The 15846-nt window shown below is 41.4% G+C and overlaps 1 protein-coding gene across 3 annotated transcripts in view; it reads left to right on the top strand.

Annotated features, from left to right (window-relative positions):
• The window catches only part of PHF2 (PHD finger protein 2), an 81532-nt gene that overhangs the window by 42347 nt on the left and 23339 nt on the right, over positions 1 to 15846 (top strand). For all 3 annotated transcript variants that reach the window (XM_065845711.2, XM_065845712.2, XM_065845710.2), the window contains exons 3-11: positions 1637 to 1751; positions 4531 to 4691; positions 6924 to 7065; positions 9909 to 10095; positions 10643 to 10805; positions 12250 to 12337; positions 12925 to 13031; positions 14208 to 14299; positions 15546 to 15635. In XM_065845711.2, coding sequence (XP_065701783.1) covers positions 1637 to 1751; positions 4531 to 4691; positions 6924 to 7065; positions 9909 to 10095; positions 10643 to 10805; positions 12250 to 12337; positions 12925 to 13031; positions 14208 to 14299; positions 15546 to 15635 — 1145 coding nt within the window. The remainder of the gene's footprint in view (positions 1 to 1636; positions 1752 to 4530; positions 4692 to 6923; positions 7066 to 9908; positions 10096 to 10642; positions 10806 to 12249; positions 12338 to 12924; positions 13032 to 14207; positions 14300 to 15545; positions 15636 to 15846) is intronic.

Here is a 15846-nt window from a genome sequence, read left to right as displayed (position 1 = left end):
GTTGCAGTGAATTTCTTAATTCAGCACCGATTTGCCGCTTTTGTTTCTCAATGCTCTGTGCTATCTGAAGTGTAATAAAAGAACATGCTAATATGATAAGCTCTTTAATTTTCAGCGTGGCAAGTGACACCTGTTTCCCCGGGACTCACGCTATGGGTCCCAGTGTTGGTTGGGATCAGCTGAGAGGGGGAGGAGGCCGTCGTTGGGAAGGGGAGGAAGGATTGGCATTCATGTAGGGCTTGTTTCCTTTGTTAGCAGGAGCGCTGAATTAATACACTAAGCCTGAGAGTCATTAAGATAAAGAACTAGCAGCTTTAATGAATATATCCAGCTAGGCTGGAGAGCCGCATGGAACTAATAAAACCAACATGCTTTGTGCAAAACCTGGGATGGATTCCTTGGGAAATGTCTTTACTTGAGTTAATCCAGGGTTGTGGTTGGGAAAAGAAAGTTAGCTTTTTCCAAACCTCATGTCATGTGGCCTCCAGATTCCTTTCTTAATAAAAAACTCTTATTAAAACACTCTGGGTCTCTGTATGTGCATGTGCAAAGAGCAAGGAAATAGTGCCGTCTGTGCCCGGTTACTGAGGAGTCCGGTTCCTTCCCTGGCTGTTTCGAACACTAAGAAAAGCATAAGAGATCGTGATTTAGAGGTAAAATACTGAGTTTTATTGTGTAAAACAAGGGTGGAGTATAAAAGAAAGTTGTGACATATGAAAATTGTGCTTACAGAGTCTTGAAATTGAATGAATATGCACTTGGGACCAAAACAATTTGCTATGAAAATGAGCATGTCCGGGCAGACTATGGAAGTAGGAACCGCTGAGAGAGATAGTGCTGACTAGCAGAAAAAGCTGGGCCAGTTTTTCTTGCTCTGTGTTATCTGGCTGTCGAAGAGGCAAGGCAGAACTACATTGACATTTGACTGACTTATTGGAGCTTATTCCAGCTGACCCTTTTTTCATGATGAACTTCCCTGTATGTCTCACTGCTGGGAGCACAGTTGTGGGGCCTTCAGTCTGCTGTCACTGACTTAAGGCCTAGGCCTGGCTCACCTTTCCAAACCTAGGAATAAGAGGAGTTCTAAAAATGGCATTTGTGGTGCTCTCGTGTATTTTTTCTTTTCTTTTCATTTTCTATGCATGCTGCTGTGTGCAGGGTATAATTCAAAGCCCATCAAAACTGATGTCAAATCTGCCACTGTGAGGCAGACCTTTAGACTAAGGTAATTAATGATAAATATGTCCATAAAGATCTATACTGTATATTGAGATGGCAGAAAAGTGGCTTCCTAAGGGCTTTATGATAAGGATTAAGTGTGTAGTCTGGCAAGTACAAAACATCCAGAGCCTGTGTTTGCATAAAGCCTGCGGTAGCTGCGCAGCTCAGCAATTATCCGTCTGGTTGCCCTTATGTTACAAAGCGAACACTGTTCAGTGTGTAATAGATCTTCAGGCTACAGTATAATTGTCTAATGGTGAATTGAGAGCAATATTAAAATTTGCAGTGCAGCATAGTGGGGGTTCCCTCTTCTCTGCTCGTGTAAGAAATGAAATGAAGATTTGTCCTTCCTTCAAATGTCTTAATAGTTATCTTCCACTTGACATAAGCTACTGTCCAATTCATTATTTTTCAGTGAAAAAGAAACGAAATTGGCATAAACACGATACTGGACAGACAACAGAGGTGAAACCTGTACAGAACGGGAGCCAAGTCTTTATAAAGGAGCTCCGAAGTCGTACTTTTCCAAGGTAGGTGGACAGGGCTGTGGTGGTGAAGCACATAGGTATAGCCGGTTCCCTGGGAAGCTGATGATGATCCTTGCTGAAAATGCTATATAGTACAAAGTATGAAGTTTAAATGAGTGCTGTTTTATTGCTAGATATCCCAGGCTCTTCCCTTTTTTATATTTGTGCAGCCATATTAAAATCTGCTTTTGATTGAGCCCAGCTCCAAAATGCGAATGGTTTTGCTGAAGTCTGTCTCCATCTTGAAAAGAAGAACAATGACATCCTCAGTTGCTGCAGTGACAAAGGCTCTCTTATTTGGGGTAATGAATAGTGCTAATTGTTAGGTGAGATGTTCCACACTTTATTAGGCTGTTCACAGCTGTTTGTAAGAGTGATGGTTTTCTTCTGCTTCTTTAATGTAAGGTCTTAGCCAAATAAATCCTTAATTATTATTGACTAATTATTTTAGAAGGATCCTTGGAGACTGGCAAAGTGTACTTGGTAAACACAAAAGTTCTTTCTTTTTATGAGGAATTTAATTTCACATTTAATTTCAGATACTGGTCTTAGGCCGGTTAAGGAAGAGGCTGTGAATACCTCTGCAAAGTTTTTGCAGCGCTTACAGATGTGTTTCACTGAACTCAGCACCCAGTAGTTTTACTTGCTTGGCTATTTTTATTTGAGCCTTTTAGATTTTTGTCTTTTTTTATTATTATTTTTTTCCTTTTATATAAAGCAATTTCATAGGTTGCAAAGCTAATTTCTTAAAAAAGGATTTAAGGCCTAGGCAGAATGATTTTGGTAACCTTGGATGGCCTCTGAGGCTGCACTCACATATGCAATATATGAGTCACTCCCAAACTGTAAAAAAAAATAAAAATGGACCTCCTTTTTTTTTTGTTTCCCACATAAATATGCACATAAGAAAATATTGCTGCCAGATTGAAGTTTCTGAGAAAGAAGGGTCTGTAGCCAAAAGGAGTGCCTGCAATATTCAGGCCTCTGACATCTACAGTTGTACCGGTAGTAAAACTCTGATGAAGAAAATGGATGAAATCTGGAGATGTTCACAGAACAAAACCCAACACTCATCAACTATAATGTGATGAACAGAAAAATGGGGTCTGAGTCTAAAGACAGAAACATCATTGCTGATTCACAGCACACGACAGTAAATTATAACCCACAGTTAGTCCCTTGGTGAGGCTTGGATCAAAAGGGACAGCGAAGAGAGCAAAAAGGCAAAAACTGTAATTCATGTCATACTGCTTCTGAATATTTAATACCAAAATAGCATTAGAGTAGTAATAACAGTAGTAATTATAATTAAATTTATGGTTCAGGTACTTCAGTGTAGGTGCCAGACTCTCCATTTTGGCAGCACTGTCACTAGCTGCTCTAGTACTGATCTCTCTTTACGACTGTGTGTACATTTCTGTGGCACATATAGAAGCAAATCAGACTTAAACAAGTACGTGAGATATGTATATGGGTGATGTAAAGTAAGTGCAGGGGTTTAGTGTTAAATCATGGTTTGCTTCTTGCTCCTTAAAATCTCCAGCCTCGTTCTTTGTACATTGCTGGTGTACAGTACCAGTGCTCACATAAATAAGGAATGCTGCTTTTAATTATTAATTAAATTTGGCTCCTGATTAGCCATTGCTGATTTACTGTGGCTGGAGTGATCTGGAAATATACTGGGCTTCTACAGCTTATCCCTGTTTCCATCTGGCTGTCTGGTTTTCCCGAGGGTTCAAACCCTGATGGGGCTTTCTGAACAGGCTCAGAGCGAGGGGTTCCCCCAACGTGATGGGTTGAAAGCAGGACCCCCCCCTAGCAAAGGTTGTGGGGGAACCTCCTAATTAAAGGCTGTGGGGGCTCTGCCGCAGGTTGGGTGTCATGGGCGGCAAAGGTGGCAAGGCCGGAGGGTGCGGCCGCCATGGTGGCACTTGTGGCCTCGTCCCCTTTCCCGCCAGTTTTTGGTGCTGCACGAAGCCGTGAGCTGTAGTTCAGAACTGCTGCAGGAGAGGGCAGTCATGTGTTAGCCTGGCCCGCTCAGGGAGAGAGTGCTTTTTTGGGTGAACACTCAAAGTTTTGCTATTCCCCCCACTGGTAGCCATGGCCCCAGCCTGCCAGATGGTTCTGGAGCCCTGGTGACAAACACATGACAGCAGGGTGCTTTTGGGACTGCTGGTTGTTCATATACAGTCACTTTTCACTCTGAATTCGAAGCATTTTACTCTCGAAAAGATGTGGAAATCAGACTTGAATTTCCCTTGGGAGGTGTCGGTGCAAATAGCTGCTCTTCTGATGAAGCTGCCCTTTCCTTAGTGCTTTTGATGCTCTCCCAGTGACTTGAAAATAAATTGCAGAGTATTTCCTGAACAATTTATTTGACCACTTAAAAATTATTTGCAAAGTATTTTCTGGACAATTTATTTGAGACTATGTAGTGGTTTTAATCTTGCCTTCTTTATAGGGGAATATTAAACACTTATTTCTTTAACACTGACCACTGGTAACTCAACAGATCCCTATAGCTGAGGAAAATGGTCTTTCTCCATAAGCTGTTATTTTAGGAGTTTCCAGTAGTTGGTGCCTGAGGCTTGAGTGAATCGATTCCAGACGATTTTTTTGTGCCCTGTGTGCTTTGCAATAAGTGGCTTTTTGGCTCTTGTGTTATGCACCTATTTTGCCTATAATTGCTTATTCATAACATTCCCTTTCAGTATTGCAATGCAGAAGATGCCAGGCTCCATGTGGAAGCACCTCACCATTGAATCTGTGTTTCCTTTTTCAGTGCTGAAGATATAGTTGTGAAAGTGCCAGGCAGCCAACTAACGACAGAGTATTTGGAAGAAAATGGCTTTTCAGAGCCCATCCTTGTCCCAAAGAAGGACGGCCTGGGTTTGTCTGTACCCGCACCCACCTTCTACGTCAGCGATGTTGAAAACTATGTTGGTGGGTATCTGGCAAGCAGGTGGCATGGTACTGGTTAGAATTCAGCTGCTTTTTAAAAAAAATAAATTCTTTTTTTTGGATAAAAAATTGTAAAATATATTCTAAACTGCTGGCCATGTCTTGGGCTATGCTGACTTCAATACTTGTTATGTAGTGGTAGCTTGTAATTAGCAATTAATTTGCTCCTGTTTCTTGTACCAACTTGTGGATCTTACAGTGAGCCTGAGCCAGACTGCATTGTACTCTGCAGCACTGCATTAAAAGAAACAGTTATAGTAATAATAAGAAATTGTTTCTTTAGGCCAGGCTTTAATTGATTTCTACCATCTCGCTTTGTATGGAAGGAATTATTATATTAGACTGAGACTCCCACTCTGCAAAAGCAATCCATTTTTCAGCACTGGTGTCAGTGAGAGCTGTTCTCATTGCTGCTTGTCATTTGGATTCATGTTGGCATCCTCCTGTCTCTACCCTGAGCAGGGGGTTGTACTGCATCTTCTTGCCAGTCATCACGTCATCCCACCTTGGAAGACCTGCCTTGACCGGGAGCCGTGGAAGTGCTCTGAAGTCACACGTCCTTCTCCCTTTAGCACTTGTGAACTTGTCTCTTGGCCTCTCTCACTCTGTCCTTCCCCTGGGTCACTTTCTGTCCGATTCTCTCTCCTTCTGGCAAGGCATCATCTTTTTGGAGCCAGGGCTCCAGCTCTAGTGTGTCTGTGTGTGTGTTGTGGTCCCTTATCTCCCCACGCAGACTGCCAGCCCTCCTGCACGCTCCTCACCAGGCCATTGACTGCTCCCCAAACCTGAGCGTGCTGTCACCAGCCGTGGGTGTTCTCGACTGTATCTATTGCTTATGCAGTGATGTGTGAAGTGCGATAACCCTGAAAAAACAGAATTCAAGATCCCTGATTTTGTTGTTCTCTCCATCCCATTGCTTCTACAGGAAACATATTTTCCTTGACCATCTGCTACACTTAGCAGAATTTCACCTAGGTGCTCTTGCGTCTGCTGGCTTTCTCTCAGCCTCTAGCTGAAATAATCCACCCTACCAATAAAACAGTTTGTGAAGAGCTGGAGGGAAGAGCATGGGTTGTTCAGTCTGTAGCTGGCACCAGATTTGAAAGTGAGCAGAACAAATCCATGTGGGTCTGACCTCCATGGGCTTAGTTTGCTTGATTTCCCAGGCAGGGATTTATCTTGCTGTTCTGTAGTTTATTACATCAGACCTAGAATGTCTTTTAGAAACAATCCGAACTAAGTGACAGAGGACAAAACACCACAATTGAGACTGCCAAATACATCATTACTGTGCTGGCATTTCATGAAAAAATAAAAAATTGATTTTTTGTTTCCTCTTCTAATGTGATAAAAAGCTGTGAATGAAACACTGGGAGAAGGAAAATAAAGCCAATTAAAACTGAAGGAAAGAAGACTGGAGAGATGCCTTTTTTTTTTCAGAAAGTATAAGAGTGTGCTTAGACGTGGGCACTTTATAAAGCTCTGACTGTCCCCATGTGTTCTCTTGTGTTAAATTCCACTAACTGGCTAATACTGTTAGTATTAACACTGCAGATTTGTATCTGACAAGGTCTGTCAGAGGAAATGTGTAAGTACTAGCAACTTATTCTTGGTACTCTAATACAGAGGGAATGGATTTTTGATAGGTGTAATTTTGCATAAAATAACAAAAAGTCACCTTTTTTTGTGGCACACATGAATATATTTAAAAATGGGAATTTTCCTGAGAAACTCTTCCTTGATTATAGAATATGTAAGCAAAAATTTAAAGTCGAGCATAAGAGAACTTAAAATTTTGGAAAATCAGTTTGACAGGTTGCCCTATGGTATTACACTGTCTACAATCACAACGCTTCTACAGCGTGGTGGGTAGGGCTTACTCTGCATATACAGGTGTTTGCATATAATTTCCACCACACAAATAAAATTCATAATGAAATTAAACATTTAAAGTAACTTAATCCTTTAAAGATAAAAACTACAGAAATAATCATGTCACCATTTTGTACCTATACATTTTATGTATATACATGTTGTTTGTAGATATCTGTATATGTGTTTACGTGCATAAACAACAGGGAAGATACGGAGGCTGAGAAGATCAGAAAATCAAAAGGTTGAGATGTTTCTCTAAAAGCTGGCTTGACCCCAAGCACACAGAACAGGGCAAGTCAGGCTGCCCTTCACTCTCTTTTTCTCTGAATTAATTTGTAGGACCAGAGAGGAGCGTTGATGTCACCGATGTCACCAAACAGAAAGACTGCAAGATGAAGCTGAAGGAATTTGTGGATTACTACTACAGTACCAACAGGAAAAGGGTCCTCAATGTCACCAACCTGGAGTTCTCAGACACGAGGTGAGGGTCCAGCCTGCGACATGGGGGGTTCAGCTGCGGGGACCGAGCCTGCTCTGCCGGTTCCTCTTTAGGAACTGCTGCTTTAACCCTGGGACGGCAGCTTCTTGCAGCTCTGACTCTCCACTGCATCGTCCGTGGGCAGCCAAAGCGGGGGAGTGAAAGTGCTAATTGCTGTGTGAGAAGAAGGATACACAGTGGAGTAAACGGGCTGGCATTTGTCGTGGTCATTCATGCCTGAATATCACCAGCATTCATGTGCCGTCAGCGGTCATTTATCAGAAAAGGGTATTTTGGTACCTTTCAGTTCTATTTTAACTCCAGTAGTATAAGTATAGTTAATTCAGTGCAACTATATGGTAGAACATAATGATGCTCCAGGAGTGAATTCTCTGCCTTGTCCTGGTAGTGAATAATAGGTTCCTAATATGATCTTAGATACTTAGATGCAGCTTGATGAATACCAGTAAGAGCAAAGAAAGGAGGACAGAGATGACCACAGGGGTGTGATAACACTGTATGTGGGAGAACATGGACGTAAGGGGTCTTATTTTTTAATATTCTGTGTTATTCTTCTGATGACATGGGAATCCTGATGGATATAAGGCAACAATGGCCTTTCTTCCCGCTTAAGGTGATCTTAGAACATGGTGACGTTATCATTATACTGGTAAGCAGTATTCCGTGAAAATAAAACAGTTTCAGAACAAATATGAGGCCTTGGCACTTATTTTTAAAATGTTCTTTAAGCTTCAGTGACTGTTTGCTGCTACTCTTGTCTACAGTCATACTGAATAAAGCCACATCTAAATGGAAAGTTAAATGTATTCCCAAGGTGTTAATGTCTACATCTCATTATGTGCAGTCTCTCAAAGAAAGCAAAGGTAATCACAAACAGCGCTATGCCAGAAACCGGCTTCTTCACCAGTGATCTGGTGATCTCGTGGGATCATTCTTTTTTAAAATGTGTTGTACAGCAGTGAGCATCCTTGGTTTGAGCGCATCATATATTGCTTAGTGAAATATTCCATTTAAAGTAGTGCGGAGTGAGTCAATAGATGAGGTGTGGCTCTAGGTGTAGCGTAACGTGTCACTGGATGTCCTTGGGTAAGTCTGAAGTTCTGATTTTGTAATCCTGTACTGTTTTAGTTTCGGTGCTTTTGTGAGTTAAGCTGCAGTTGTACGACAGCAGTTCAGAACTTTGCGGTGGGCAGCTGTGGGGTGCGATGGTGCCGCTCAACTGTAGCGATCCCTCAGCGACAGGAACCCTAACTGTTCTCCTCATGTTTATATATGTTTTATACACAGGATAACTAACTGATATAAGTGCCTAAGAGTTCAAGTTATTGCTCTGTGCTCTATTTAGCTGTGCTCATCACCTGAGCTATGCTTCGATTCCATAAGTAGGCAGATGCATCTATAATGTATTGAACTTCATGCAACGGTGCAGATCATTTTCATGGTTCTTGCAGTTTTTTCTGGGTAACTGGCACTTCCCAAAGGGAAGAGTCAGAGGAGGAAAAGATTCCTTTATATACAAACACTACACAGCTGATGGTGAATGTCAACATAAAAATAAAGGATGGTTGTTTTGGGGAGCATTCCATGTTAGCAAGAAGACTTAAAGTAGCCTTAAAAAAGGAAGCTGGTTTACAAGCTCATTTTTTAAAAGCCATTACCTTTAACCCTGTAGTTAGTGTTTCAGTAGGGCACACCCATTTCTGCAGAGAGCTTCTCTAGTAATTACAGGCTTCAAAGATTACCAGTATCTTCAGCTGAGATTTTTTTAGCTTTCTGCCATTATCCCAGAATGACAGGAGGTCTTTTGTTCCGAAGAGCTGCCGGAGCTGTCACTCATACGCTGCTAATTTAGACATTAACTAGCAAATATTTTATTTCTTAACACAGACAGTGACACTTTAATTGAATGCACTGCTCCATCCTTCCCTGCCATTTCAAATGGAGCTATTGTTGTCAATGTTTGACAGTGAGCATAAATGACACACAGCAGAATTTAATTTTAGTTTGAAGTGCAGATACTCTTACTGATGTGACATTTTTGAGCGTCCAACAGTGAACCTTCTGCAGATTTTAATCCAAGTTTTGGACTATTGAAATATAAAAATTAGCACATTCTGGGATGGAACACCTTTAATACTTGTTTATCATGCGACTACATCATCTTACCTGTGATTTATAGTACATATAATATCTTTAAGATAATAATAATATATAAATTATATAAACAAATATATACAATACAAGTGTATGCTCAATGTATATTCCTTTGTATAAATTGTATAAATATTATATATGTTACATTTAAAATATATTCACATTATCAGCCACATTAGACTTTTTTCTTCTTTTGAGCTTTTGATGTGACGTAGTCAGTCTAAATAAAAAGATCACTGTGATACTCATAGTCAGATCCAGACTTATTTAGTCCTTAATTATTAATGTTACTGTTGTTGGGATTTTTAATGTGAAGCTCAACTTGTTTGAAGATTTACCAGACCATTTATGTAAGAGTGCACCCATTTCTCTTCTGAAGGGGGCTCGAAAAGCGGCTGTGATAACAGCGCGGTTGGGACTAGAAAAATCCAAACAACGTATACTTGATCATAAATACTGCTACTGAAAGAACTTAAAGGCTCGTTGCTAAGTCCTCATGTTTATGAAGCCTTAAATCTCTGTCTGTGAACAGTTTTCACAAATTTTCCAAATGAGGAGCAGTTCCACTACCGCGTAAGGAGCTGCTTCAGATCACCATGCTTTTTGTTGTGTCGGGGTCCTTGTGCTCTTTTTTAATAAGCTGATTTTTGTTTTCCATTCTCTCCATAAAGGATGTCCAGTTTTGTAGAGCCTCCAGATATAGTTAAGAAGTTGTCCTGGGTGGAAAACTATTGGCCTGACGATGCTCTTCTGGCGAAACCCAAAGTGACCAAGTACTGCCTGATCTGTGTGAAGGACAGCTACACCGACTTCCACATCGACTCGGGGGGAGCTTCTGCCTGGTACCATGTGCTGAAGGTGAGGGGCCACGTCTTTGTGGTATATCTAGAAAAGAACTCAATTTTATATTCCAAGACTGTCCTCAAAGACTAACAATCAAAAATTCAGTTCTTGGGGTTTTTTTCCCAACAGTCCTGCTATTGTAAAGTCTTATGCAGAGCCTTAACTGCTCTAAGCGGGTGTGCTCAGGGTATGGAAGTTGTCTGTCTATTTTGGCTGTATTAGGATTTTAATATTTGTTTAGTGCCTTCTGCACATATGTCACCTACGGCGTGAAAGAGATTACATCCTGCTTTTGGAGCTCTAAACTATTTGTACCACCAGTCCCACAAACTGGAGCACATGTGGCCAGCTAGTGATTCGATTATTTCAGCCGCTCTGTACAAAGCTGATGAGTAAATTTTATTTAAATATTGTTAAAATACATAACGTTTTATATATATATATATATATATATATATATGTATATATTTAGAGAAAATATTTGTGTGTGCGCATGTATCTGTGCCGGTACAGCATTATTTGCTTTGACTGCTTGTTGCTAATTTTATATTTTCTGATTCAGGGAGAAAAGATATTTTATCTCATCAAACCAGCCTCTGCAAATATTTCTCTTTATGAACGCTGGCAATCGGCAGCAAACCACAGCGAGATGTTTTTTGCAGACCAAGTAGATAAATGTTACAAATGCACAGTTAAACAAGGACAGACGCTCTTCATTCCATCAGGTGAGCAGGCTGGTGCAGCTGAGGTTTTCTGCTCATTTTAGAGCTGCTGAAATACCATGTCCGAAATGCTAGAGGGATGTGATTTGACAGCTTTCCCTGACAAAGTATGAAGTCTAATTCTCAATGGAAATATGATTTCATATGCTTACAACAAAAAGAAAAGATCAGAACTGTTACTGCTTTCAATATTTTCGATATTTTAGCAGCCTTTTAAAAATACTACTAATAGTAGAGTGTTCTGCTCCTGGTCTACGTGGGTTGCAGTAACTCATGAGTTCTCTCTCTCTATCCAACCGTGACATTGATGCTTTTTACCATCTAACAGAGAATTCATGTTTAATTACTTTCTGACTGCGACTCCCTACAAAATCCCTTTCATGCTCGTTGCTTCCCTGTGACACTGAGGACCTGTAGGTGCCTGCAGGAGTGTGAGTGCACGTTTGTGGTTTCACACGAGGCTGGAGACCTGCGTGTCACAGATTTTTATGGGTTACTTGCTAGACTTGGGCTTTCCTTGCAGGTTAGGAATGATGGATTTTAGTTTTCTCCGTTCCTGGGAGGATCTTCAGAAGGATAGGGAAGATAGTGCAGAGTTTGAACTGAACACCGTTCTACTCCTGCCCCTGTCCCTCACCTTCCTCTCACCATAAACCGTTACTCCATCATTTTCCTTGCACTCCCTGTTACCTGTTGAAACTGAAATCTCTTTGGAACAGGGATTTTCTCTCGCTCTATGTGCCTTTAAACGATGTGCTGCCCACGCGATCAGTAATCTGAGTTGAGGCTTCCAGGCGGTGTGCTTAAGTAGCAGCACCGGTACTGGTGTTTGGGAGGCAGCATCAGCTAGTGCCATTTTTCTGTGTGTGAGTATATTCTTGCACAGAATGTTTATGCACTTGAATTTTACTTTGATTGTAAAAAGTGACAAGTGGGTATATGTCTCATGACCATGTGTGGAGCAGATGGTGGAATAAATGCCAAGCAATTTATAGAGATTGACTAATTTGAGTAGATTTTTGTATGAAAATTAATGTTTGGAATACACCTGTTCCTGACACTATAATAAAGTCCATGTCAGGAGCTGTCATATATCTTTATGGTGATGTGCAAGCGGCTGCCATTAAGTAGCTGCCGCTTTTCACAGTAACAATGAAGTCACGTCAGCATGAGCAGCGTGTCCCCGTTCAGTGTCTGCCACCACTGGAGGTGGCCCTGGGACCAGACCCAAAGGCGCATAGCACCGTCCTGGGCTGGGCCTTATCATGCAAAACAAACAAGACACCAGATGGGACTGTGTTCAATCCACGTGTGGTTCTGGTGCTGATTTGGTCTGAAGAGCTGTAGTAGGAAATAAGTTGCTAAGTGAAGTATAAACATTGTGTTGTGAGTAAAGTCTTTGTTATTGTCGTGCCAGTTTTTATCCTCAAGACTCTTTTTCTTTTAGGTTGGATTTATGCAACTCTGACACCTGTAGACTGCCTGGCCTTTGCAGGACATTTTCTACATAGTCTAAGTGTTGAAATGCAGATGAGGTAATCTGTCTTTAAAATCTAAAATTAGGTAGAGGCTCAGTTTTTAATAAATTTGCCATCTTATCTCCTATTAATTAGCCTACATGCGCAGTAACATTGGTGTAGCTTTATTGGGCAGTTTTGGAAAGTGTACCCACATTTATCCCCTTCGACGTGTTCTCCCATGCTGAGTTATTCCAGGCTGTCTTTACACCTATTGCATAGCACATGGAAGGATATGTGAGGTGCAGCCAGGTCTTGAAGGAAGAACTGTTAAAAACCACCAGTTTTACTCTAGAATTTGCCTTCTAGATAAGCCCCCACCTGCTCAGCTGGGCTCTTTGCCCACTATAAGACAACAAAAGTAATTATTTACTGATACTGGACAAATAATACAATAAAACTATCTTACATCTGTATCACACAGTTTCTTAGTAGTGTTATTTTTATGTTTTGCTTTTGGTCTGATGCCAGAATACTTGGTAGCCACACCACAAAGAAATGGGAGTGCTGCAAACTGAACCTCAGGCATTTATGAGCAGTGCTTGTCACTGTGCGACACACCTGTGACCTACTCTGCTTTAAGTTTGTGTGGCTTTGTATTGCAGGGCATATGAAGTAGAAAGACGATTGAAAATTGCCAGTCTGACTCAGTTTCCAAACTTCGAAACTGCATGTTGGTATATGGGAAAGCATCTACTGGAGACATTCAAAGGTAAAACTGCATTTTTTTGCCTGCCTGAATTGCTCAGCGCTGGGATCCTCAAAATAGTTGCTCTTAATTTCTGCTGATGTGCCACATAGAAGATGGACAGGTGGCCAAAGTCAGTCTTGTTAGTATTTGAAATCTACTTTTAACATAGCGGCAGAATGTGCTGGTCTGGCCCAGCTCTCCCCTTATTATCCTGCCGTCTCGCTCTAGGAAGGGCCTTAACTTTCCCTCTTACCTGTGTCCTTCATCTGCTTTGTAAAATGCGCTTGAGTTGCCTCAGAGGTACATAATGTTGTAACGTTTTAGTCTGTTGAATCTGGGTTCATTCACTGGTTTAACCTACTGAACTACACGCGCTGTCAGCCTGGGGCACAGAGCAGCACGTCCTTGTCCCGGCATTCTGCTGATCTGGGCAATGTCCATGGGCAGGTCATGTACACACGGGGCCACAGCAGCGTCAGAGGTGTGGCTGGCAGGAGCATTGAGAATTAAAGCGAAGTTCTATGTGAAATTCAGAATTTTCCTAGTGAGATTCCTTCAGGGTTGATCCAAACATCCCTGTGTGTATGTTCTTTACAGAGTTGGGCTCTCTTTGCTCTTTGCCTTTCTTTCTTTTATTACAGAATGTGTCTAGAGACACCCACCAGATCCTTTTATAATGAGAAAAATGCGTCTGATTAATAAGCAAGTCCCTCTGAGTGTCACCAGGAAGGGGGCCCTTGTGACCAGCTCTCAACAAAAACTGGAATGAGGGGAAAAGTTTAAGCAAACTTGTACTCATGCAGAAGTGAAATGCATTGCCCCAAATAACCTTTGTTTCTGCATATCGGTACTTGCATTTTCAGTCAGAACAAAAGAGCCGCTGACAGTACCTTTTTATTCCCACAGCCTAGGATGTGAGAACATGGAAGCTAGCTTGAGTATGGGACCAAGAAAGGAAGCAGAAGGAGTGCCAGTGTAGACATAACTTACAGGAGCACAGTATAGGAAGGCTGAGTTGGATTGATGATGCAGTAAATATACTCCTTATTACCATCAAATTATAACAGGGATTCATTTGTGGTGACCGGCTTTCAAAGAGTTAACTTTCCCAGTGAAACTTTTTCAAATTGAAGACTTTATGTAGAACAACTTTAGCTATCCGTGTTTCAATAGCATTGTTTTTTTTCCTCTACTTAGGTTTGCATAAAGCTGGGCAACAACCTCCTGCTCATTTACTCCAAGGAGCAAAAATTCTCAATGGTGCTTTCAGGTCATGGACTAAAAAACAGGTAGGAGATCTTCTAGTATTGTGTTCCTCAGGTTTGTCCGTCACTGGAACAGAGAGCAAATAGTATCTCCATAGCACAACAGCTTATTCTGAAATCCCAAAGAGAAGAGCCTGGGAGAACAAGGAAGGAGAGTGACATTTGGGATTTCTTGGTGCAACATGAGGAGTCAGCCCAAAAAAGGTGCCACCTGAGTTTTAAAAAAGCCAATTCTGCACACAACCAAAAGGATTCTGAATCAGTGTTCTCCCTGACTCTGAGCATTTTCATGTGCCAAATCAATTTAGCAGAGATTGTGTATGTGAGCAAGGTCCAGAACATTTTTGTGTGCACAAGGTGCCCAGTTCCTGCAAATCAACACATTAATTGAGCCAGGAAATACATACTGGTTGGAGAGAAGGTTTGAAGGGGTTTGCAGCCTGGATTTCCTGCTGCAGCCATTTCAGAAGTGATATTCTTGTGTGTGTTGATCCTAAAGTTTTGAGGGATTAGCTGCAGGAGACAGGCCCTTCAATCATAAAGTGTGAATGGGGAACTAGTAGCTTTTGGGTTTTTGGATGTTTTAAGGAGGAATGAGCAGCTGAGCACATGGTTAAGCCGGCTGATGGCTGTCCCAGATTTAAATGGAGTCAAAGACTTGGCTGCTCCCTGCTGCACAAAGCTGGTGATTGAGCCTGAACCCAGAACTGCTCCCTGGTTCCTGTGGAAGGACTGACTGGTGTGGAACTCTCTTCTCCATGGCACCCTGGTTATTTTTCCACTTGCCGTGCAGATGAGAAGTAGTGAGTCAAAGGAAGTCAGACTGGGTTGGCACTGAGGTCACATTGAACTTTGAGTGTTATAACATGACACGTGAATGAAAATGTTGTTAGTCCTGGCAGGAAGCTCCCAAACCACTCTGCTGACGGGGTACATGCCTGTTATACTCATTGCTGATACCAACCTAGGACAATTTCTCCTCACAGATGTAGAAAACAAATTTCTCACAGAATCCAAGATAACAGGGGTGCAAAGTGATGTAAAAATGCAATAATATCTGAAAAAGGCTTTGTTGTTCTGTCAGGGCAACTATTTACAGTAATATCCAGAAAGGGAAGAAAGGGTATTTTTTCCTTATTTAGACTAGTGATGCAGTCAGTATTGATTTCAGTATATAGGAAAAATATTGGCATGTCACTTAATGAGGTTTTAAAAAACATTTTTCCGAAAACATGCACAGAAACAGCAGTCTTGCTTTGTTCTGTTTTAGGCCTTAGCAGAGCATGAAGATGAACTACCAGAAAACTTCAAACCAGCACAGCTTATCAAGGACCTTGCCAAAGAAATAAGATTAAGTGAGGTTTGTGTGCTTTTCATAGTATTAATGATGTTCTGGGTCTTGTAATGATCTAGACTATACAATGGATGACTGGAAATAAATGAATCATTTTTCCCCACTCTCTACTCTGCACCTCAAAGTATAATAGAACTCAACACTGTTATTCCCCTGATCAAGCTCCCTGTGTCGTATCTCCTTGTCCTTTAGTTCATTGGTCTTGTCAATGACATTG

Source organism: Patagioenas fasciata, chromosome 10, assembly GCF_037038585.1.
Source record: "Patagioenas fasciata isolate bPatFas1 chromosome 10, bPatFas1.hap1, whole genome shotgun sequence".
Lineage (NCBI taxonomy): Eukaryota > Metazoa > Chordata > Aves > Columbiformes > Columbidae > Patagioenas > Patagioenas fasciata.
Note: the sequence above shows the minus strand (reverse complement) of the source record. Positions and strands in the feature narration are given on the sequence as shown.